Source organism: Nicotiana tabacum, chromosome 17, assembly GCF_000715075.1.
Source record: "Nicotiana tabacum cultivar K326 chromosome 17, ASM71507v2, whole genome shotgun sequence".
Lineage (NCBI taxonomy): Eukaryota > Viridiplantae > Streptophyta > Magnoliopsida > Solanales > Solanaceae > Nicotiana > Nicotiana tabacum.
This window is the reverse complement of record NC_134096.1, coordinates 66,384,016-66,410,336: the sequence shown is the minus strand read 5'-3', so window position 1 is coordinate 66,410,336 and position 26,321 is coordinate 66,384,016. Positions and strand designations below refer to the sequence as shown.

Below are 26,321 nucleotides of genomic sequence, written 5' to 3'. Positions count from 1 at the left end.
TTGTCTAGGTGGGCATTGTAATAGGAACAACAGAAATAGACGATTAGTTAATTAATTAAAGCCCTATAGACATGGTATCTAGATAAGTATTAGCAAAGGCATAAATTAGTGCAATCCTATAGGCATGCTATCTAATAATCATATTGCAATTTCACATTGAACAAATAATTATTGATGCATGATTTCTATAAGCATGCTATCTATTAATGCATAGAAGTACACATGTGAACACGTAGAGCACTTAAACTCTTTACAAACATGCTTCTGATGATGTACGCGTATTAGACAAGTTAAGTAGGTGAAGTGTTTGAGTTCCTATAGGCATGATTTCTATTAATATATAGAAATAAAGCATGTCGAACAAAGTAGCAAACAAATCATGTAGACCCTATCGGCATTCTCTCTACCCGTTCATACGAAAATTAAGGTATAGTCGTTCCACCATTCCACTAATTCCCCAACTGTTTTGCTTACAAATTATTACAGGCCCAAAATGATGAATATACGTATAAATATTACACATTGAACAACTGCAGGCCCAAGAGTAGGCCCAAATAAAAATAACCCAGTACTGCCTAGGCCTTCAACGGGTTCACTTTCACACGAATAGCAGACCCAAATCCAAACACATCTCAAATAGGAGAGTGTGTCCATTTGTACAGCCCACGGCCACACATTAATTCATACCAAGCCAAGCAATTGCAGATTAACCATTTAACTATATACGTTAATAAACCACACATGGAAATCAATTAAATAGCCATGAAGCAATACCTCATACGGACATGATTACATGACATTCAGCAGGATTCACATAAAGCATATTAGTACTTGCATTTTAGAAGCTAGGGTGACATGATTGGTCAAACAAGGGCTTGAACATGAAACTAGGAGAACTATTATAACTTAGTTTCAACATGGTGAGTTTGACATGAAAAAACTATTAACATAGGTTCACGACAAGTGAAAGAGTATAGCATGTGCAACATTAGAAGAGTTGGGGAGGCATGTCACTTAGGTTAATAGGGTAAGCACACATACTGTGATGACCCAAAAGGTCATCTTATATTTTTAAACTCGATACTGCACTCTTAAGCCTATAAAAAATCTCATTTTTACCCTCCTCAATTTGCGTGCGCAGTCCGAGTATTAGCCCAGAAGGTTTATATGTTAAAAACTAATAAAAGTAAGAATTTTTGCCTTAAAAGTTAATTTTAGTTGACTTTGGTCAATATATTTGGTAAACGGGGCCCGGATCCATATTTTGAAGGTCCAGGTGAGTCCGTATCAAATTATGGGACCTTGGCGTATGCCCGGAATCGAATTCAGAGGTCCCTAGCTCGAGTTATGAATTTTTGATGAAAATTAAAAGTCTGAAAAACATTAATTGTTTTAAGAATTGGTTGATATTTGACCTTGTTGATACCGGGTCCGTATTTTGGTTTCGGATCCCGGTATAGGTCCAATATAATATTTATGACTTATCTATGAATTTTGGTGATAAACGGAGTTGATTTGACATGATTCGGACGTCCGATTGTGGAAATAGGAATTTTAAAGCTTTCTTGAAAATTTCATTCGATTTGGTGCTAAATTCGTAGTTCTAGGTGTTATTTTGACAATTTGATCGCACGAGCAAGTTCGTATGCTATTTTTAGACTTGTGTGCATGTTTGGTTTGGAGCCCCGAAGGCTCGGGTGAGTTTCGGATAGGCTACGGGATGTTTTAGACTTAGAAAATCTAGTGTGTCTATGCTGTATCTGGTATCTGATATGTTATGCTTCGCGATCGCGAAGGGGAACCTGGCCTGGGGGGTGGGGGAGGATTTACTCTACGCGAACGCGAGACCATGGTCGCGAACGCAGAGCATTGGGGGGAGTTCCTCTACGCGAACGCGACCCGTCAAACGCAAACGCATAGTTTTCGCTAGGCTGGGCAGGGGACCTGGGAAACTATATGCGAACGCGAGCCCTGTCTCGCGAACGTGAAGGTAATGCGGGCTAAACCTTCGCGAACGTGTAAAGCCTCCCGCGATCGCATAAGTCCTTAGGAGGTTGCTCTTCGTGAACACGACAGTGTTCACACGATCGCGAAGAACACTGTCGCCCAGCACTTTAAACAGAATCAAAAACGGGATTTAGCCATTATTTTACATTTTCAAGAACCAAACGGGCTAGAGGTGCTTTTCAAGAGATATTTTCTTCCCCAAAGTGTTGGTAAGTGATTCTAAACCATTTTCTTTCAGTTACCACATTTCATGAATTTTCAACCTAAAATCTAGAGTTTTCATGGTAGAATTAGGGGTTTGGGTAGAAACTAGAGACTTCGAAAATTTGGAGATTTAGACCTCAATTTGAGGTCGGATTCCAAAACCAATTATATATTCGGGCTCAGGGGTGAATGAGTAAATGGATTTTGATTCGAACCTCGGGTTTTGACCAAGTGGGCCCAGGGTCAATTTTCGACTTTTTGGAGGAAAATTTGGGAAATTTAATTTATGCAATGTAATTGATTCCTTTAGTAATATTTGATATTATTGAGTCATTTTAAAATAGATACGAGTGGTTTGGAGGTGAATTCTAGAGGAAAAGCTATGATTGAGAATTAAGTGGCCTTCGGAGCAAGGTAAGTGTTGTGTCTAACTTTGACTTGTGGGAATTAGGAACCTCGGACTATTTGTTATGTGAAATTCATATGAGTGGCGTATATGTGAGATGACGAGTCTTTATGCGCCGCCAATTTACCTGTTTTCCCTGTTTCTCTCATTTTTCTTATATTGTCTTTTTCCTATGCCTAATTACTACGTGTTTATACTAGTGTTGTTAAATTGATCGTTCTTATCATGTTTATGGATTTTCTGGTGATAATCGAGTATTTATTTCGAAGTTGAGATTGATATTGTGGAAACAAATGTTGAAGTAAGGCTCGTACTTGTTATTCTATCTCCCTGTTATTATTTATGTAGTGCATTATGGTAAGGGAGAGTGTTAATGCACGAAGTGTGATGCCGTGCCATATTATGAGTGTAAAAGCACGAAGGGTGATGTCGTTCTATATTCTGAGTGTTAATGCACGAAGGGTGATACCGTTCCATATTGTAAGTGTAAAAGAACGAAGGGTGATGTCGTGCCATATTGTGAGTATTAATGCACGAAGGGTGATAATGTGCCATGATATGAGAGTTAATGCACGAAGGGTGATGCCATGCCATTTCTATTATTTTTATGGTGAGATTGAGAGTAAAAGCACAAAGGGTGATGTCATGCATTTTTCCTTTACTGTATTCATTGTTTCTGTTGATTCATAGTATATTGGTTGTTCCAGTTATCATTCTGTTGCAGTTCCTTATCTCGTATTTCTCCCAGCATGTTTCCCCCCTCCCGAAATTTCCTGTCTAGCTTTTCATTGTTGTTATTTGTATATACACTGTTAAATTGTACAGGTTGATTTGTAGGTGCCTTGCCTTAGCTTCGTCACTACTTCGTCGAGGTTAGGCTCGACACTTACTTGTACATGGGGTCGGTTGTACTGATACTGCACTCTGTACTTTCTGTAAAGATTTTGGTACCGGACCGAGTTGACCCTGAATCTAGCTGCTGGTTTGATCCGTTTGGAGACCCAAGGTAATCCTGTTGGCGTCCGCAGGCCCTGGCGTCCCCTGCTATGCATTTCCTTTATTGTTTCATTTGTATCGAAGATAAATTGTATTTCCTTCAGATATTTACTTTTAGTGAAATCTTAGAAGTTCGTGAATTGTGACTCCAGATCCGGGTGGTAGTAATTAACGCCGTTTTTATATTATTCTGCACTCACTATATTTCATCTTAGCTAAATTATTGTTATTTACTGAATGGAATAAGGACTGGTTTAATAATTTTCTAATGTTGGCTTGCCTAGCAAGTAAAATGTTAGGCGCCATCACGGTCCCGGCGGTGGGAGTTCCGGGTTGTGACACATACATGCATAGTTTTACAGAACAACAAGTTTAGAATAAAGCATGAACCAGAATTAACCTAAAGGGATTTTAAAAACCAGGAATCTACATCATGAAGGTCTGATAGAGTTATAGTCAGAGAATGGCAATTACACATAGTAAACAAGTAAGTAAGCGTGGTCTATAACAGTCAATAAGAATTCTAATCATACTGAGTATAACACAAAGATTCCCAAGTCCAAAGATATCATGGTAGGAAGACATGTCAACTTAAGGTCAAATAAAACAGACAGATTTCAGAACTTAAGTCGGTCGACTATGCATAATAACAGAAACTAAGTGTATTGAGATTTAACTAGAAGCCTAGGGAATACTAAAGAATGCAGAATTGACCAAACACCACATTACTGAGTATAACACAACATGTTTGGATAAAATAATGAGTCAGTAACTGTCACATAAAGCTTATGTAAGCATAAAGCATGGAAACAATAGAACATACATAAAAGGATCATCAGAAAGTAATTCACTCAAGCAAGTTCTAGGCAGGAGATAATCTCCTTAAGAGTATAAGAATCCAAGACAAGGCATGAGAAAAGGCTCGTGAAGAGAAATAGGTTATCAGAATAGCAGAGCAGGCTGAAGGTAATCAAAAATTATTCAAATTGCACACATATAACAGGCATGCATCGAAGCTCAGAATTCAAGCAGGTTTAGATACTAGAAAAGCAAAGGGGTACAGGATAATTATAAGGCAAACATGAGTATGAACAGAGATAAACAATAGCATATTGATTCACAAAGGCCTAAATGACATGAACTCAAGCAAAATAGAATAGAATTGCAAGAGTCTCATTACTCACTAGTTTTGCAGAATTAACAAGCTAATAAGGTAGAAATGTAGTGCCAACAGCTTGCTTATTAGTAACAAGGACAGAACAATAAAAATCCCAAAATTCTTAGTGCTTCATAGTTCCCAAGGGTATCAGATGAACCCCGAACAGTGCTCACACTGAGAGAGGTCTAATAGTTGGATTGCCTTGGCTTTCAGCCGGCCAAGAGTATAATCTTAGAATAGTTTAGAGTGAGTGAGTTTGAGAAAGGAATAGTAGTACATTAGTTAGGTCTTAGAGGAAAAACGGGGAAGGGGGTTTATATAGTAGTAAAAATTAACACACAAGTAGAGAAATACAGTCAATCGGACATAAATAAGGAAAGAAGAACATGCAAAAATCAATTTAGAATCGGATTAGGAGAAGAAATCAGGTAAACTCTAGTTTGACATGAATCAAAAATTGACTGGTGATTTCGGTGAATCATACCCACATAGCCTTGCTATGAATGTACACATATGAAATATCGTCTGGATCTTGACGAGTGAAGCCGATTTTACTTGATCCGGAGACTGGTAGTTGCCAAAATTAGGTAAGTGCTACGTAACACAATAGTCGTGTAATTAACAATGAGGCAGGACACATAAGGTATGTGAATCATGGAATGATTCTATATTTAGGTCGGAATCGGAGAAGATTAGAGGAGGAGGCTGCTAGGGTTTCTTAGAAGAGAGAAGGGGTGGGGGTTTAGGGGTTTGGGTAATAAAAATGAGGGGGAGGTCGTGGATCGGGTTAGCGGATGGGTATAAGGTAGTGGATCGCTGGATTGGGCTAGGGGTCATTGGGCTAAAGTTTAGGGTGTTTGGGCCATTAATTTGGTCCGAAAATTGGCATAACTTGGGCCGAATTTAAAAATAAAGAAATTAAGGGAAAATAAATTAATAAAATAGCTAAATAATTATATAAAATACTATTTAAGCAACTTAATATTTTAAAAATAATAACTGAAGATTGTAAAAATATAAAAAAGTCATTTTGACCTAATAAAATAATAAACGTAATTAATTGTAAACGTAATAATAACTGAAGATTGTATAGTATAGGCTTTTAATGCGAAAATGTGTAAATAACACAAAAATGCAAATGTAATTATATAAAATAATATAAATTATTATAAAACACGCATGTGGGTGCAAATAATAAATTTGGATGATTAAATCACCCTATAATTGATAATTAATAAATATTTGAATAATTTAAATTCAAGAAAATTAATTTTAAAGCTTCAAAAATTATAGAAAATACTTTACCCATGTAAATTGAGTAATAGTGCAAAGTGATATTTTGAAAGTATATGGAATATTTAATAAATATGAGGGCAAAATTGAGTATCAACAGTGTATATATTGAAAGAGCTTTGGAACATGTACATAAGTGGTTTATATTATATAACAAAAATGTAGAAAGGGGCTAAATAATAAAACACTTTATTTTTAAAAGAATTGATATTCATATGATTCTAACAAGATGTTGTAAGAAAGCGAACCTAAGATATACCCTGCCTTCTGAAATCTTAAATATTAGACTTGAGGAATCATTTTGAAATCTTTGTTGGGCGGCAACACTTAGGTTTTGAAAGGAGTCGATTTTCTTTTAGAAGGCTAGTCTTGCGATTCAGTTCTGTTTTTGAAAGGAGGCTGCCATCTTTGCTAAGTTATTTCGGCTTCAAAATCTTCATGAAAGATTCGTAAAACATGAAAGACTAAAAGCATTAGCTGTACATGATTAACAAATTGTAAACTAATTAGTATCTAGTATTTTTTTTACCCTATGTACTCTAAGGCTTGCCTAAGTTATTTATATAATTCAAAAGGTAAAGAAAAATATTAAATCAAATATGATGAGAGCAATATTATATACAGGTAAAAGAATATAAATAACAAAATATAATGAAGCGGTAAAAGGGTAAGGAATGACTCTGGTTTGGGCCTGAAAGAGGTAGGCCCAGCAATCAACATGGACGGACATCAGTAAACTCCAGACTTTTGGAGGCACTGGAACGAGGTTTGGGCCTGAGTTCTTTGAGAACTCAGCAGGCCCAATGGTTGTACATGTTCAAAAAAGAAAGAGAGAAAGTCATTAGAAATAATATTCTACATATGCAATCATACATTAAATATGTGAGTCAATGACTTGAATAAATAACAACTAATGATAATTAAAAATTAGGAAAAAGTTATAATAATATGGGGGTTACATATGGTAAAGTGATTCACATTGAAAACCTTTCGTTGTCATTAAACACTAAACCTAAAAGGAGTAATGAATATCAATGAATTAGAGGCTAAGGGTATAGTTCCGCTCAAAACCAAGTCACTCTTTGGATCCCTAACACTTCAAAGTTCCCAAGGGTCTCAAGGCCTAGGGCAGTGCTTGTGTCAGGGAAAGTAACCCAACCAGGAACTAAACTCTACTCCCAAATACCCCTAACCACTCACATTAATTCATCCCTACAGATTTAAGTGCAAATGAGGCACTTCAATGTAAATCACAATATCACAGTGATACCATACCACAAAGTATATATATATATTTCCCATAATAGTTAATATAATTTATCTACATTATCATGAACATATTTTCAAACTAAATGGATGACTAATCTCAAGCATCTTAAGGATATAAAAAGAGCACACAATTCAAATCTTCAATAGTTTATGAATACAGATATATTTGCTTGATAGACCTTAATTAGACTAAGCGTTGATTGGTTTAACCCAAGTCTTGTCTTTAGCACACACAGGTTAACAATACTACTGGAAGCTTTTGAAAGTATCAACAAGAATTCAGACAAACAATCATAGTTAGAACCTCTATAGAAGTTATTAGAGACACCAAAATACAATCAGAGTTTCAACAAGACTACATGTTTTCAAACTTAAATGGAACTCCTGGGAGTGCTTAATAGAATCTCAAGCCACCAGTATTACTTATCTTTGAAATTAATGACATGATCACCTCTTTCTAAGAGTGTTAACTTCACACTAATCTCGTTAAGAACAAGCATGTTGTTATCCAAGCAGTAGCAGCAAAAGATTTTCCTTAGAGTTCACAGGCTAGGTTTAATTTATTTAAAAGAGCTTAGTGAGGTTTCAAGACATTGTGAACATATATGATATCATGAAGGACAAACAGAAGCATTGAAGGAACAGAATGAGTGCAGGATCACAAGAACATATACAAAGGCACCTAGCAAAGATCATATTAGGGAGATATTGCCAACAGTATCACTATGTGAGCTTTAAAAGAGTAAAGGTATCATCCCTAAACTAGGTCTTGACTTATATTAGATGATGAGTTACTAGCTTCATTTTAGGAATCTCTTAAGAGCATTAGCAAAGGTGTTTGTGTTAGTTGATAGGCCAATATTACCCTAAGCATATGACATAATTACTCTCCTTTCAAAGAACTCTAAATCTCACATTCATATTGACTTTATTTGAAAGTTAAGGCACATTGCTATACTCAAGCAAAGAAGATTATACCAAAGTCTTCCATTGACACCAACAATGGGTTACAACAGGCTCATACAGACTCAGTAGGTTTTGATGATACTGGATGCACAAACATGAGCATTAAGAACTAATGAAAGCCTTGGAAATATAGATGGATACAAACTATCATTCAAGTACATGCTTGAGATCTTCCAACCAAGGTTATAACTTCACAAACAGGATTGAGTCTCAAACATTATGAAATCAAGTCAATAATATCATTAAAGAAGTTCAAAACATGGGAGACTTTGGTTCAGCTGTACATATTTAAGATGATAGTTTAAACATGATAAAGTTCTATTCAACTACTAACATAATAGTTAATGCCCAGTCATAACAGATATAATTATGGTCTAATTCATAAGAGATAAATTGGTCCTGACAGAACAAATATAAGAGTTGCTTCAATAGTTCATTAGAGTTAGCCTAGTTACCTTAAGGGACTGTTTTATACAATAAGGCTCACAGATGTGATCAACAATTATATAAAGATACAAGACTTTCACAGTAATGACTCAAAGGCTGCTTTAGAATTACAAACATTCATGTGAAGAAAGAAAGCAACTTAAACACTTAGACTGACATACTCCAACTAAGTGATAAAGGATTAGACCTTAAGCATTCATATTTGTTCTAGTTAAAATTATTATATGACAAACTCAAGTACAAAATATTAGACTACACTAAACAGAATTAGTGTGATAGACATGAAGACCACATCAAAGCATTAAAGAAATATGAAGTCTGAACAAATATGGAAAGCTATTAAGGCATATCAATGAGCTTAATTGTATAGGTTGTTTGATTTAGAATAATAGTCATCAAGGTCACATAATAGTTAAATGATACTGATTAGAAACACATAATGTCAAAGCATAACAGTCAATCATAAATCAGTAACAAGTCATTATGAGCAGGAACAAACAGTCATAAACTAATGACAAACATCATAAACAAAAGCACTCAATAAAATGACAACAATGTATTCATAATTTTGAATAAAGCAATCAAAAAAGAAGGGGTCGAAGTATACTGAACTCCTTTTGAGCATCAAACCAAACAAAGGTTTTGCTTAGCCGTATAGGAACCAAAGTTTCAAACTTTGAGCAGTGAAAGAATTCAGCATGGGGAAGTGAGAGATCGACCTTTGAAGAATAAGAGACCATCAGTCTGAACCCTAATACCCATAGGTCATTGCATTTGACCTTTGGATATCGAATATCAATAATGAATCCAGCTAATGTCTTCATGCTTGCGTCGATTTGAAAGCACAGAGCCAAAAGTATATGAAATCCCAAGTCATCATTTTAGACCTAGGGTTTTGATTTGGGGTTTTGAATTATAACAATGAAAGAGCAAAGATCTGAGCGAGAATTGCGGCTAGCAGGGATAGAAAGAATGATTTTGTGGTTGATTTTGACCTTGCACGAATTTGTGTAAGGTTTTGGAGACTGATGTGGCTATAAGTCTGAGAGAATATGGAGGAAAAGGGAAAGGGGGCGGTTGAGCTTGGAAGAAAATGAATTAGGGTTTGGGGGTTTCTCAAAGTTAAAAATGCGAGATTGAGTCCGGGCCATTGGATCATTTGATCAACGGCCCTGATATTTAGAGAGATAAATACTTTATAAAATGTTTAAATTACTAAAATCGGTGACCATTGGATCTCCCTGATCGGATGGTGGAGATTAAGTCTTAAAGGATTAAAGAATAATAGGAAAATGGAGATTAAACGTGGACCGTTGATGAAATAGACCAACAGTTCAGATCTGTTGTGTTTTTTTTGTGAGTGAGGGAGACAGGTGACGTGGTGAGCTACGATTGATTTAGGGAGAGGGGAGTGGATCGCCAAGGTGGAGTAGGGAGAGGGTTTGGACTGGGTCAGATGTGTTTGGGTCTGTCACTGGGTTGATATTGATTTAAAGAATACCCCTTTCGTATTTAATAGAGAATTGCAATTATAGCATTTAGCTACTTTTAATTTGAAATTAAATTATATAAACTTAATTATTATCAATGAAATGTAATAAAATTATAATTAGCATATACACTACTAATTATTGTAAAGTAATTAATTATAAAATTACTCTCTTTTTCAAACTGTAATATTAGTTTCGAATCTTGAAATGATAGACCAATTAACTAAAATCAAATAAATAACTAATTAAACTAATTGCAAGACCTATATAATGTATATAAGGTTATTTTATTAATCATAAAATGGTAGGTATAATATATTTATAATTACAATTATAAAAGTTAAATTATCAATTTTGAAACTACTAGTACCAAATTAATTTTATGTAAAAATAGATGTTATTGATTGAGCACCCACCACTTCCAAATTAATTAAAATAGGGTTGCTCTAATGGTGAGCACCCTCCACTTCCAACCAAGAGGTTGTGAGTTCGAGTCACCCCAAGAGCAAGGTGGGTAGTTCTTGGAGGGAGGGAGCCGAGGGTTTATCGGAAACAACTTCTCTATCCTAGGGTAGGGGTAAGGTCTGCGTACAAACTACCCTCCCCAAACCCTACTAGTGGGATTATACTGGGTTGTTGTTGTTGAGATGTTATTGATTGAAAATATATTCAAAAACATTCATTGTAAATTATAAAGTATAAATAAATTAATTTTAAAAGGGAGTGTCAAAATTGTCCGTCAATAATGGACATGATAATTCTTATCATGAACCTTCAACTGCCTAGACGCGTAGGCAATCACCCTACCTTCTTGCATCAATACCGTGCAAAGGCCAACACGTAACGCATCACAGTACACAGTGTAAGACTTCGAACCCGTAGGCAACACCAATACTGGGGTTGTAGTCAAAGCAGTCTTGAGCTTTTGAAAACTCTCCTCACACTCCTCGGATATCTAAAAGGAGAACCTTTCTGGGTCAATCTGGTCATAGGTGCAGCAATGAATGAGAAACCCTCCACGAAACGGCGATAATACCCAGCCAAACCAAGGAAACTCCGAATCTCAGTAGCTGAAGATGGTCTGGCCCAACTCTGCATTGCTTCGATCTTTTTCGGATCTACCTTGATCCCCACACTTGATACCACATGACCCTAAAACACCACCAAATCAAGCCAGAATTCACACTTTGAGAATTTTGCAAATAACTTCTTTTCTCTCAAGGTCTGGAGAACAATCCTCAATGCTGCTCATGATCCTCCCGGCTGCGGGAGTACACCAAGATGTCGTCAATAAACACAATGATGAATGAATTAACATATGGCTGGAATACACTGTGCATCATGTGCATAAATGTTGTTGGGGCATTGGTCAGCCCAAATGACATCACAAGAAACTCGTAGTGACTATATCGAGTCCTAAAAGAAGTGTTCGAAATATCCAGATCCCGAATCTTAAGCTGATGATACCTTGACTGCATATCAATCTTTGAGAACACTTTGGCACCCTGAAGCTGATCTTATAAGCCACCAATGCACGATAATGGGTACCTGTTCTTTATTGTAACCTTGTTCAACTATCGATAATCAATACACATGTGCATAGAACCATCCTTCTTCTTCACAAACAGAACCGGAGCACCCCAATGTGACACACTAGGCTGGATGAAACTCTTATCAAGCAACTATTGCAACTGCTCCATCAACTTTGCTGGGCCATATGATATGGTAGAATAGAAATGGGATGAGTGCCCGGCAATAAGTCAATACCAAAATTAATATCTCTATCGGGCAGCATGCCCGGAAGATCTGTTGGAAATACATTTAGTAAGTCTCTTACTACGGGAACTGACCCAACGGTAGGAGTATCAACACTGATATCTCTCACAAAGGCTAGGTATGCTTCACACCACTTCTCAACCATCCGTTGTGCCTTAAGGAAGGACACAACCCTACTAGGAACATAATCCAAAGTGCCCCTCCACTCCAACCTCGATAAGCCTAGCATAACCAATGTCACCATCTTGGCGCGACAATCCAGAATAGCATGATAGGGCGACAGCCAGTCTATACCAAAGATAACACTAAAATCTACCATATTGAGCAACAATAGATCAACTCTGGTATGAAAACCACCAATAACAACTAAACAAAATCGATAAGCACGGTCCACAATAATAGAATCTCCCACAGGCATAGACACATATACAGGAGAACTCAAAGAATCACGATATATACCCAAATACATAGCAAAGTAAGATGATACATATGAGTAAGGGCAGCTTGGATCAAATAAGACTGATGCATCTCTATGACAAACCAAAATAATACCTGTGATGACAGAATCGGATGCAACTGCCTCCGTCCTAGCAGGAAGGGAATAATATCTGGCCTGGCCTCCCCCTCTAGGGTGACCTCTACCCCCTAAACTCCACCCATGGCTAGCTGTTCAAGTGGAGCAGCAACTAGAGCAGCAACCACGGCCTGAGAAGTTTGTGGATCTTGTGGAATACGTAGAGCCTAAGTAGTCTATGGAGGTGCACCCATCCTGAGTTTGGGGCAGTCCCTCACTATATGACGGGTATCACCACACTCAAAGAAATCTCTTAGTGGGCATGGTTGCTGAAACTGGCTCGGGCCTAGTCGGCTGGACTGACTGCTGAAATCACCCCGTGCATGAGGTGCACTCGATAGTGGCGGTGCATAATGGGCAACCTGAGACCTGGAAGTAGCCGGAGCACCACTAGAAGCTGGAAGTGCTGAGTGAACTGGACGGCTCGCATAGCCCCTGCCATGATGGGCTGTAGCTATAGCATAGCCACCACTAAATACTTCTGTACCTCGAGGCCTTTTGGCCTCCCTGTCTTCTATCTCCCGGCCCCGCATACCCTTCAACCTCCACGCGATCTCTACCACCTGCTGATATGGGTTATCTATCTCCAACTCTCTATCCATGTTAAATCTAATAGCAAAGTTGAGCCCCTCGATGAATCGACGAACTCACTCTATGACTGTAGAAACCAAGGTAGGTGCATGTCCAGACAAATCACTAAATCACATAGCATAATCTAACATTGTCATAGTACCCCGGCGCAACTGCTCAAACTCTGCGCGCCATACATCCCAAAGGGTCCAAGTAACAATCACTCTCAAGAACATCTCTGAAAATTGAGTCCATGTGAGTGAAGCTGCAACGGTTGGGATACCCTCCTCATAAACTCACCACCACTGATACGATGCTCCTCACAACGGGAATGTAGTAAAAGCAAACCCACTTGTCTCCAGAATACCCATAGTGCGGAGAATATGGTGACACTTCTCTAGAAAGCCATGTTCATACTCTGTATCTAGGCTACTGAAAGTAGTAGGATGGTACTTCTTGTACCTCTCAAGTTTAAGTTGCTCCTCCTCAGATGTCGTTGCCCTAACCTAGGGATGAAGCAAAAAACAGGTTGCACTGGTATAACCTTAGGGACCTGATCAACATGGATTCACTGCTCTGGAGTACGGGTCGTGGGAGTCTAAGCTCCTCCCCCAGCCTGAGATGTGGCTGGTGCAAGTGGAATCAACCCCGCCTGAGCTAGAGAACCAAAGATGCTCAAGAAATGTGCGAGGGTTTCCTGAAGTACAGGGGTGGCAACAAGTGCCTCGGGTGTCTGTCTCCCAACCGGAGCTACTGGTGGCTCCTCTGTCGTAGCTCGGGCAGGTGCTCTAGCTACACGACATGCCCCTCTCGGCCTATGCCCCGGCCCCGGCCTCTCGCGAATCTAGCAGAGGGCCCGAGTGTGTGATCATCGGATCCAGCGGTGCGTGTCCTCAACATCTTTAAGAGAATAGAAAGACAAAGATTCAGAATTTCGAAGTCAACAAATTCGCATGATAAGGAATCAAAGAAGTGATGTTTCCTAACAGTTTCATTACTTCTTGAAGATAAGTACAGACATCTCCATACCGATCCGCAAGACTCTGCTAAACCTGCTTATGACTCGTAACACCTATAAACCTAGAGGTCTGATACCAACTTGTCACGACCCCAATATCCCACCGTATGATGTCATAATGGAACCTAGTCTCTAACACTAGTTAAGCCTAATATGCAAGGAGAAATAGCAAAAACAAGAATAGAACTTCAAATTTAAACCATCTAGCTATCATAATAAAACTCCACAATACCGCTGACAATAACTTTCAAAATCTGGTGAGATTGAGTCATAAGCTCTACACGAATATACTAAAACATCCCTAATACATCACCGTGTAAATAAAGAGTATGCAATAGAAAAACAAGGATAGAGGGTGACTCCGAGGCCTGCGAACGCCAGGCAGGTATACCTTAAAGTCTCCGAGATGAATAGCCAAATCACTGATGCCTAGCCTGATATGAGGTACCTAGATCTGCACAAAACATGTACAGAAGCGAACTATAAGTACACCACAATGGTACCCAATAAGTATCAAGCCTAATCTCGGTAGAATAGTGACGAGGCTAGGTCAAGACACTTTCTAGGATAAGAAAAAGGTGCTAAACAACTATAATATGGTCTAAGAATGGAAACGAGAAAAATGAGGCAATAAAGAAATACAACAAGATAGACTACAACTGAGTTTAAAGCAATAAATGCAACAAGGAAGAAACACATGATAAAAGTATTAAAACAATAATACAAACAAATACAAGTGAGGTAAATGAGAGATAACAACAAGAATCACAACCGATGTACTGCCTTGTAATCTCATTTCACAATCACAATTACAATCATTCCTTATACCGCCGCGTAAGCCTTACAATTAGATAGTTTGAAAATATTTTTCCCGAAATAGCCACACGCATTTTAGCCCACCTTATGTCGTCGCGTGGCTTCAAGTAATTTCCTTACTAGCAACACGCACATAAATCCCACCTTATGCTAACACATGCATATTAACCCATATTCTTATACTTTCGCATATGTATCAATATCACAACTCGCACCACAAGTTCCCATATGCCACAACTTGCCAAAATAATCAACAATACTAAGGTTTCCACAACTAATAGCCCATGGCTGAATCACAATCTGTACAAGAGTCTCAACAATAGCAAACTGAAAGTGAATAGCTTGACAAAAATGGTATTTCAACAATTAACAACTTTGCCTCAATGTGAACACGGATTATACAACTTCAACACCAATAACTCAACAAGAAGTTATTCCATGAAAACAACAACTTCGAGTAAACAATTCAACAATTAAAGAAGTAACCGACAATAAGGAAGATAATAACTTCAACTAAAGCATATAAGAGCAAATAGCAAGTAAAGAGTGGAACAAGTGTTAACAATGTCAATTAAAGCATGTGGGGGTAGATTAATACAGGTAAGGATAGACTAGCAATGAAAGATATAACATGCTGTGACAATTCAATTAAAGGCATGAAAAGAGTTCAAATAGCCTAAACCAATCAAATACCACATATAGCATGTGTACCACTCGTCACCTTGCGTACACGACTTTCACATATCACAAATAGCACAATCAACCCAAATCTAAAGGGGTAGCTCCCTCACACAAAATTGGGCAAGATACTTACCTCAAACAAGCTAACTCAAATCCACTAGTAAACCTTTTCCGCAAATATCCAACTCTGAACGACTCGAATCTAGCCAAAATAACTTTATACCATTAATACAAACCATAAGAAACTATTTCAGATAATAAAGTAGCAATCATTAGAAAAAATCAAAAAGTCAACTTAAAAAGTCAACCCCGGGCTCGCGTCTTGGAACCCGACCAAACTTTCAAAATCCAACACTCATTAAATAACGAGTCCAACCATACTAAAATTATTCAATTCTGACCTCAAATCAACCTTCAAACCCTCAAATTATAGCTTAGGAAGTTTTCACAAAAATTTCCCAATTTTTCCTAACTCAAAACACTAATTAAATAATAAAACAATGATGGATTCATGTATAATAGTCAAATCCAAGTCAAGATCACTTACCCCGATCAACTCCTTGAAAATCTCTTCTAAAATCGCCCAAAACTGAAGTCTCTAACTCAAAAGATGAAAAAGAACTCTAACCCTCAATTTGGAAATTAAATATCTGCTGCCCAGTGATTACTCTACGCGATCGTGGAAAAGCACTCGCAATTGAGGAGAATAAATTTTCCCATCTCACAACAGCCTCTTACGCGATCACGTGGCCACTGTCACGAACATGATGACCAGTCATCCTCAAGCAACGCGATCGCGTCCAAGCCTACGTGAACACAATGAGCAACGCGTGCCACATCACAGTCTCCCCTTCCTTCTACGCGATCGCGATAAATTACCCGCGTTTTCAGTGCACAACATCCAACCTTCCTCAAACGTCTCCCCATTTATGCGATCGCGGCTGAACTTTCACGAACGCAGTGAAGGAAACCAGAAGCACAGAAAACCAATAGTCCCAATACATACACAAATGGTCCTAACTCAAACCGAAATACACCCAGGGGCCCCGGGACCCCATACGAACATATCAACAAGTCCTAAAATACTATACAAACTCGCTCGAATCCTCAAATCACATTAAAAACATACCAAAATCACGAATTGCACATCGATTCAAGCCTAATGAACCAATGAACTTCTAACTTCTAAAACTAATGCCGAAACATACCAAAGCAACTCCAAATGACCTCAAATTTTGCACATAAGTCATAAATAACATGATGGTCCTATTCCAACTTTCGGAACCAAAATCCGGACCCGATATTAATAAAGTCAAGTCTTGGCCAAACTTCTCAATCTCCAAATCTTCAACTTTCTAATTTTTGCTAGTTCAAGCCAAAATGACCTATGGACCTCCAAATTAATATCCGGACATGCACCTAAGTTCAAAATTACCATACGAAGCTATCAGAGCCCTCAAAACTCCATTTTGAAGTTATCTACATATAAGTCAAACTTCGGTTAACTCTTTCAACTTAAGCTACCAACTTTGGGACTAAGTGTCCCAATTCACTCTGAAACTTACCCGAAACCAAACCAACCACTCTACCAAGTAACATAACCACAATATAATATAGAGGAGGCAATAAATAGGGGAACATAACCAAATTCTCAAACGATCGGCCGAGTCGTTACAAGAATTTTATCACTGTTGTGAATCTATGGATAAAGTTGAAAGGATACTTAAGTTATTTTGTGACAATAAGCTAGAAATCTTATATTCCAATAACAACACAAGTTCGGTAAAGTCAAAGCACAATGACGTAAAGTTTCTGATTGTTAAAGAAAGAGTTTAGAGTGATTAGGTATCTATAGAACATATTGGTACAAATTCCATAGTTGTGGATCCACCTACTAAGGGACTACCACCCAAGATCTTTTATGGGCACACCGCTCATATGGGTGTCATGTTATTTAAGAATATTCAGTTTCAGTGGGAGTTTGTAACCATTTAAATACTCTTTAAAGACATAATTTGGCTTTCAGTTTAAGGTTTTAGTTTAAGGATATTTGAGGTTATTTCTGCAAACATAAAGTATTCAGTTTAATTTTACTCTGTCTTATTTTTCAGTTGGACCAATTGGAAATAGGCATGCTCGGATCACATTGCATGTAATTTCTATGCTACACATCCATACTTGATCTACGTCATTTGGTTATGTTGGTATTCGTGATTAAGGAAGGTTTAATTATGATAAATGTAACAAAAATCGCATTGGTCCAATGTTGGCATGATTAAGGACGAGATTGTTCGGAGGTACTTTGGTTTACGATAGCAAATATTATTGAGCGCATAAGCTAACATACAATTTTGTGGCAGCAGTTAGCTGCGGTACGATAATTAACTAACATTCTCGAGATTATTTTTTCTTTTTTGTATTGCAAGCTGACTATTTGATTCAAGAGTTGAACACTATATTGTAAGAATTTATGGGCATGCACATATATTTTGTATTAGGAACAATTGTATGTTGGTTGCTATCGTTAAAAGGTTAGACCCAAATTAGCAGTGATCTGCTAAGGTTTAAAGTTAAATGGGTCTAGAAGACACATAAAAAAGTATGAGATCTTATGTGTAGATACTCGGATGTAACTTCTAATTTATTGATGGGCTAAATTAGAATTACATAAACATATGACACAATAAATGGGTTATGGTCCCCAAATCAGACGTAGAGTTTTCTTTTTTAATATCCCATCGTTGGAAAATTGAGAGCCACTCACTTGCATGACGAAGAATGTTTTTTGTGTGTAGATACATGGTTCCAACATGTATAAGTTCCATAAAATACATATAATGACATGGCATAGAAACTATAGTGGTGTTTAATTTTAAATTTGCTTCTCTAACCGTAAAGTCATTTGAAAAGAAAATACATGTTAACCGACAAACGAATAGCATTTCTCTTTAAACTGAAAGTAGTTATCTTTGTGTCTTAGCAGTGACATTTGAGAAAATTTGTTGACTCAGAACTAACTCATTTTAGTTTAATGCAAACAATTCGGTATATAAACTATGTACCAACCAATTGAAACAGTGATTGTAACCAAAAATATGAAATTACCAACACTTATCTCTAATGTCACTGTTGTGTTCTGTAATGACATTAAAATCTTTGTACTAAATATGAAGTTGAAATCGACATATTAATCAACCCGCAAAATAATGCTGGATTAATTAAAGAGTCCTCCTAGTTTAGTGTAGAAAATTAGAAGAAAGTTAGAACTATTCTTTCTTCTTGATATGCTAATGTTCTGTACAATATGTATGTTTATACAAGTATTTGAAAGACAAGAAAGAACAACTACAACTATATTTAATTAGAAATCCCTAATTCCTATATGTTTGCCCATAATCATATGTATTTGCCCATAACTCTAGTTGTAACTTGCATTTAGATAAGAAAATTCTGGAAGATTTGAGTGTCTTTCAGCTATATCCAATATGCTACATTGAAGTGGACCGGATTTGAGCTGCAGTAATAGGCCCAGTTCTTTATTTGTATTGGGCTGCTAATTTATGTTTTGTGTATGCGGCCCAAATGTGTGTTGTGTCTGATAGGCCCATGTATGATAGGTTATGATCTTTTATTTTCTAGATCATTCGACAGACCACTTAGTGCTTTCTCTTTCTTCGTCTTCGACTGTATCTCCTCCTTCTTCCCCACTTTAGAGTTTAGGTTGTGTGAAGAAGATTCTGGTCCAATACCCCCTCCCCCCCTCAAGTTGGAGGGATGAGAAAGCACACCCAGCTTGGAAACGGTTGAGCGGTGTAGAGGTCCAGAAAGAGGTTTAGTAAAGACATCTGCGAGCTGAGATGTCGAAGGAACAAACGATAAAGAGATCAAGCTGGCGAGGAACTATTGAAGGACGAAGTGACAATCAATTTCTACGTGCTTCGTCCGTTCATGGAAGACTGGGTTTTTTGCTATGTGAATAGCCGCCTGGCTATCAGAATGAAGAGAAACTGGCAAAGAGGGGGGAACTGAGAGATCTGTGAGAAGGCGTACAAGCCATGTGAGTTCTACAACGACCTTCTTCATAGATCGGTACTCGGCCTCTGCAGAAGATAGGGAGAGTGAAGATTGTTTCTTTGATTTTCATGAAATAGGGGATCCTCCGAGGTTGATGTAAAAGCCACTTATTGAGCGACGTGTCTCCGGACAAGACCCCCAATCTGAGTCACAAAAGGCGAGCAATTGAAAAGAGGGGTCTCAATTCATAAAGAGCCCAAGGCCCGGCGAAGATAGCAAATATCGGAGACATCGTAAGGCAACATCAAAATGAGGTCGATGCGGACTTTGCATATATTGGCTCAGATATTGAACGGCGAATGAGAGGTTAGGGCGAGTATGGGTTAAAAATTGAGCTTGTCCAATAGTCACCTGTAGATTGTTGGATCATGAAGAGGCTCACCAATATCGACACGAAGCTTGCAACTAGGGTCTAAAGGAGATGAAGCTGGACGTGAATCAAGGACACCAAATTCAGAAAGAAGGTCCAAGGTGAACTTCCTCTGACTGATAATTAGACCCTGTTTTTCTCGTAATATTTCCATTCCGAGAAAATAACTAGCCTCTCCAAGATCTTTAACTTTGAATTCTGAATTGAGAAATGCTTTTAGACTAGAAAGCTCTTTAAGATCATCACCCGCTAGAAGTATGTCATTTACATAAACAGCAACAATAGAAATTCCAAAAGTTGTCTTTTTGAAAAATAAGGAATAGTCGTTAAGAGAATGGGAATAGCGTTTGAAGTTGAGGGCACCAGTAAGTCTTGCGTACCACCGACGTGAAGCCTGTTTAAGTCCATGTAAGGACTTTTTTAGTCTGCAAACATGGTTAGTGGAGGGTGAAGTTATTCCTGGTGGAAATCTCATGTATACCTCATTGACATCTGATTGAAATAATTTCCAATTCATTTTGACTGCGACTGCTAAAATACATCTAACAGTGGTCATTTTGACTACTGGACTAAAAGTCTCATTGTAATCGATTCCTTCCCTTTGTATGTCCCCTCGGATAACTAGTCGAGCCTTGAACCTTTCAATACTACCATCAGATCTATACTTAACCTTATAGACCCATTTACATAGTAAATGTTTCTTTCCTTTTGGTAATTCAACCATTTCCCAAGTTTGGTTGGCCTTTAAGGCTTGAAGTTCTGTAGCCATTGCATCCTGCCAATCGGGATGTAAAGCTGCCTGGGAGAAGCTTGTAGGTTCAATGATGTGAGAAATAGAGGTGAGAAGTGATTGATTTGTAGGAGAAAGGTCTGTGAAAGGTATGGTAGTAGGTGAGACTGGTGCTGCAAAACACAAATCTGTTAGAGCAGTCAAGTACACAGCATTGCACACATAATCTGCCAGATAAGATAGTGGATTATGGTCCCTAGTAGATCTCCTTAGTGTAGGTTGAAGGGGAATAGGAGATGGAGAAGAAGTGATCCTGGAGATAGGAGATAAAGTAGGAGCTGTTCTAGGTGATGCTATTAAAGGAGGGAGAGTAGGACTAAGACTGAATTCTGAAGAAGAAGAAGAAGAAGAAGAAGAAGAAGGGTGATTAGTCTGGATGAAAGAGTGAGTTTGGTCGGATATAGTAAAAACTTCTTTAGGGAAAATGGGTGGTTCAGGTGTAGGAGAAGAAAAAGGGAATATATCCTCATAAAAAATTACATTTCTAGAAATGAAAATTGTTCTAGATTGAAGATCTAATAGTTTGTATCCTTTCTTCCCAAAGGGATATCCTAGAAATGTACATTTGACTGATCTAGATTGAAGTTTTGATTTGTGATGAGGTAAAGTAGAAGCACAACATAGGCAACCAAAATATTTCAAAAAATCATAAGATGGATGTTTTCCAAAAAGGACTTCAAAAGGTGTTTTGAAATTAAGCACTCTAGAAGGAAATCTATTGATTAAAAAGGTAGCAGTTAACAAACAATCACCCCAATACATAGTAGGGAGAGCAGACTGAAATAATAGAGCCCTACATGTCTCTAGAAGATGTTTGTACTTTCGTTCAACCACTCCATTTTGTTGTGGGGTAGCAACACAAGAAGTTTGATGAAGGATTCCATTAGAGGAGAAATTTTTGAAAAAATAGATGCTGATCCTAATTCCAAGGCATTATCTGAATGAATGATTTTAACTTTTCTTGCAAACTGCCTTTCCACCATTGCTATGAAAGATTGCAAGACTGGAAAAGCATTGCTTTTTGTTCTTAAAAGATAAGTCCAAGTTCCTCTACTATAGTCATCTACTATAGTCAAGAAGTATCTATAATTATCATGAGTTGGTACCTTGTAGGGTCCCCAGATATCAACATGAATAAGTTAAAAAATTAAATTTGTGTTGATATTGCTTGAATGAAAAGGTAATTTTGTCTGCCTAGCTTGAGAACATATATCACAAGGAACATTAAACTTGGTTAGAGAAGGAAACTGAAAACTAGATATATTTTGCATACTAGATAGAGGCATATGCCCCAACCTTTTGTGCCATAGGCTTACATTAGAACTAAAAGAACAAGAAACTAAATGAGAGAAAAGATCTTTCCTAAGGTTATTACAAGCTGGATAAGACTGAAAAACTAATGGACTTCCATAAGCTAGTCCAGAACTTAGAGAAGCTGCATTAAGTAGATATAGGCATTCCTTCACTTCACCAATTACCACTGTCCTCTTCAGTGAAGGGCCCTGCAAGAATGTACCAAAAGATGAGAAAAGCAAGGTACATATGAGTTGTTGAGTGAGTTTGTGAACTGAAATTAGGTTAAATCTGAAATCTGGAACATATAACACATTGTGTAGGGTTAAATCTGGCAGAACATGCACACTACCAACTTGACTGACCTTAACTTTGTATGAATTTGGGAGATTAACATAGAGAGATTTGGTTAGAAATTTCACATTGAATAAAATGGAATATTCAAAAGTCATATGTTCTGAAACCCCTGAATCTATTATTCAGGAGGTAGAATTCATGTAAGGGAAACAGGAAAGACAATATAGGTTAGGAGCAGTGATTGTTTTACCAGCACAGTTGGCACTAGCATTTGCATCAGAAATTTGCTCACCCTGTTGGCCAACCTTCACCTGTTGAAGAAGCTGGTAGATCTGATTTAGCTGATTTTGAGTGATGACTTTGTCTGCTGCATGTCCCTCCAATATGTTGACTGACTGGGTTGTGTTTTCTTCATTCATGATTGCTGCATTGCTGTGAGGACCTGCTTGATACCTTTTGGATTTAGTGAACTTGAAAGTTGAGGGAAACCCAATGATTCTATAGCATTTGTCAATGGAATGTCCATGTTTCTTGCAATAGTTGCATATCAGGTTATGCTTCTTTCCTTCAAGAGTTGTTTTGATTTTTCCTTCTCTAGTAGCATATTTCTGAAAAGTGGTTTGCTAATTTTGTATCAGGAAAGCATTCTCGACTGGGTATTATGCAACATGAATTTTCCTTTGCTTCTCATCTTGAATGATAAGAGAGTAGGCTTGATTGACACTAGGAAGATGAGTAATTATCAGAATGTTACTCCTCACAGCTGAGTACGCATCATTAAGCCCCATGAGAAATTGGATGAGCCTACCATCTTGAAGGGATTTGAATGTTTTGGACTTGCCTCCACAATCACACTCACAGGTGCAGTGCACACAAGTATTCAAGGTATCTAACTCATCCCAAATCCTTTTCACCTTTGTATAATATCCTGCCACATCAGAGGTGTCGTGTACTAGATCACTCAACTCCTTTTGTAACTGATAAAGTTGAGCACCATTACATTGTCCAAATCTGACCTCAAGCTCTTTCCAAATGTCATTTGCAGTTTTAGAATAAAGGATACTTTCAGCTATGTCATTAGACAGAGAGTTCAAAAGCCATGATATAACCATATCATTGCAACGATTCCACTGCTTGAAGTCAGTGGAAGAGGCATCACGTACAAAATAAGTTCCTTCGATAAAACTAAGTTTATTCTTGGCAGAGAGTACAATGACTATGGCTCTACGCCATTCTCTATATCCCTTTCCATCAAAGAGTGAGTTGACAAGAACCATGCCTGGTGAGTCAGATGGATGAAGATAATAGGGATCAGAGAAATCGATAAGTATAACAGTGGGTTGAGAGACTGTGTGAGCTGCAGAAACATTGGAGGAGTCATCTGTGAAATTTGTTGCCATTTGAAAAGAGAAAGAAAAAGATGGTAACTGGAACAAAAAATACAGATTAAGGTTTCAGATAGCTACTGCTCTGATACTATGTAGAAAATTAGAAGAAAGTTAGAACGATTCTTTCTTCTTGATATGCTAATGTTCTGTACAATGTGTATGTTTATACAAGTATTTAAAAAACAAGAAAGGACAACTACAACTATATTTAATTAGAAGTCCCTAATTCCTATATGTTTGCCTATAATTACATGTATTTGCCCATAACTCTAGTTGTAACTTGCATTTAGATAAGAAAGTTCTGGAAGATTTGAGTGTCTTTCAGCTATATCCAATATGCTACATTGAAGTGGATCGGATTTGAGCTGCAGTAATAGGCCCAGTTCTTTATTTGTATTGGGCTGCTGATTTATGTTTTGTGTATGTGGCCCAAATGTGTGTTGTGTCTGATAGTCCCATGTATGATAGGGTATGATCTTTTATTTTCTAGATCATTCGACAGACCACTTAGTGCTTTTTCTTTCTTCGTCTTCGACTGTATCGCCTCTTTCTTCCCCCTTAGAGTTTAGGTTGTGTGAAGAAGATTCTGGTCCAATATTTAGTGGTTTATAGTCCCATTCTAATTTTATACACGTAGAGCGTGTATTCGCCACAATATGAATATGAGGTCGGGAGTAAAGCCCTTCCCTGTGCAAAGTTGTTTCCAACAGTTGTTATTATCGAATTAATCACTGAAATCTTTGAAAAAGAAAAGAAGTCACGGAAATTATTATCCATTGGCTTTGCTTTTAGTTATGGTTTTTTTCTCCATTTACAGAAAGAAAGGTAGCAATATCCCACAAAGAACATGCCCCTTTGTACTTAATTGCTTCAAAGTACAAGAGTAATTAACATTTCCACTAGTATTAACATTCAAGTGTAGCCTTAATTGGAAACAGCCCATGTGGCAACAATTTGGATGGTCCATGTGGCAGCACATAGTACCAGTTTCCATTTTCTTTTTTTAATTCTTGAAGAGGTCTAATTCAGCTAATTAACTTATCCGAAATAAAGCACTCTGTAATGTGATGTCCTTTCAAGAACTCTTTTTTTCTTCTGGCTTGTCGAGATTTTGTCATTTGTTACTCGAAAATGCTCTAATAAATAGGCAGACGGAATTTCTATTTTTACATAAAACTTAAATAAACAATTCTGTCCAAAATTTTGATCTCTTTTTTTTAGGGGTATCTTCTCTATGGATCATCAACACGAAAAAAATATCTAAATTCGAGACCAAAATTTACTTTTGAAAAGCGAATAAATTAAAAAGAAAAGAAAGAGAAAGATCGAAAGTGTATGTGGCAATGAATTGTTTGCACTGTTGTTTATGACACAAATAAAGATATTAGTAGGAGTACTTCTTTTCGTTCTAAAAAAGGTAAAATTTAAAGTATATGGGTCAACACAACTATCTATCGGCATACGTTTGGATTAAAAATGAGTCGATTAATTCATATACCTAGTTATTTTCATCATCTTATTCTTTCACTATTTTCGCTTAGATCCCCGGCTTTAATTAAAAAATCAGAGTCAAATTAAAATAAAATTTAAACTAAGTAGTTGTAATCGTGTTACTCTTTTACGGATATAAGAATTACATATCTTATCAAGAAAATATTAACTTATGGCCACATAATAGAAAGAACAAACGAAAGAAAAAGGGGGAGAACGGTATTTGCCGAAAGTAGTATCGTTTCCAATGAAGTCTTGAAAGGAAATGTCAAGTTCTATACAGTTGTGAATAGGAAAATTAAGAAGGCAAGTGGATGATAAACATAGAGTTATATGAGTGGTTGAAGATTGATGCCATTATATATATCTAAAGGGAGGGTCAGGGTCCTAAAGAGGGGGTGGGTGCCCTAAGTTAGGAATCAGTCATGTAAGGAGGAAGATCCATTAATATTTTAGCCTAAACCATACTTCACACTGTAATAGGTCATAATTTGTCCCTTCTTGTCTTTCTTTGATAGCATTTTGAGTGGATAACAACTGTTTACACCTAATTCCACAATTCATCACTTTACTAGGACTAGACTGCTCAAAAGATACTTGAATTGGATTAATCCGCTATAACATTTGGTGTCTTTGAATTAATCTTAGAGTACTGTGGTATGGTTGAGATTAATAATAGGTTTGTTTTGAGAATGGAGTATTTTTGTTGTAGAGCTCATTATTACCGAATCTACTGACATAAATTTAAAAATGGACGCTATTTTTTAGAATATCCTCGGTCATTTCTAGCAGCAATGTAATTTAATTAATAAGAAATGAGAGATACTTTTGATCAATTCTCTCATATATATAAAAAAAAAAAAAAAGGAAGGGATCGAGAAAAGACGTATAGTGCACTCTGCCAGTCTTGATTTTGACATCCTCAGGGCTCTTTGTGCCGACTTAA

General features: G+C 37.3%; 1 protein-coding gene across 1 annotated transcript; it reads right to left on the bottom strand.

Moving 5' to 3' along the window:
• Positions 1 to 23,155: 23,155 nt before the first annotated feature.
• On the bottom strand, positions 23,156 to 23,896 carry LOC142171909 (uncharacterized). The gene has a single exon (XM_075235629.1). The coding sequence runs from the start codon at positions 23,894 to 23,896 to the stop codon at positions 23,156 to 23,158; it is 741 nt and encodes a 246-aa protein (XP_075091730.1).
• Positions 23,897 to 26,321: the final 2,425 nt, after the last annotated feature.

What these genes read in the sequence shown, in the direction of transcription:
- LOC142171909 (XM_075235629.1), bottom strand. Translation starts at nt 23,896, where the DNA reads ATGGCAACAAATTTCACAGATGACTCCTCCAATGTTTCTGCAGCTCAC.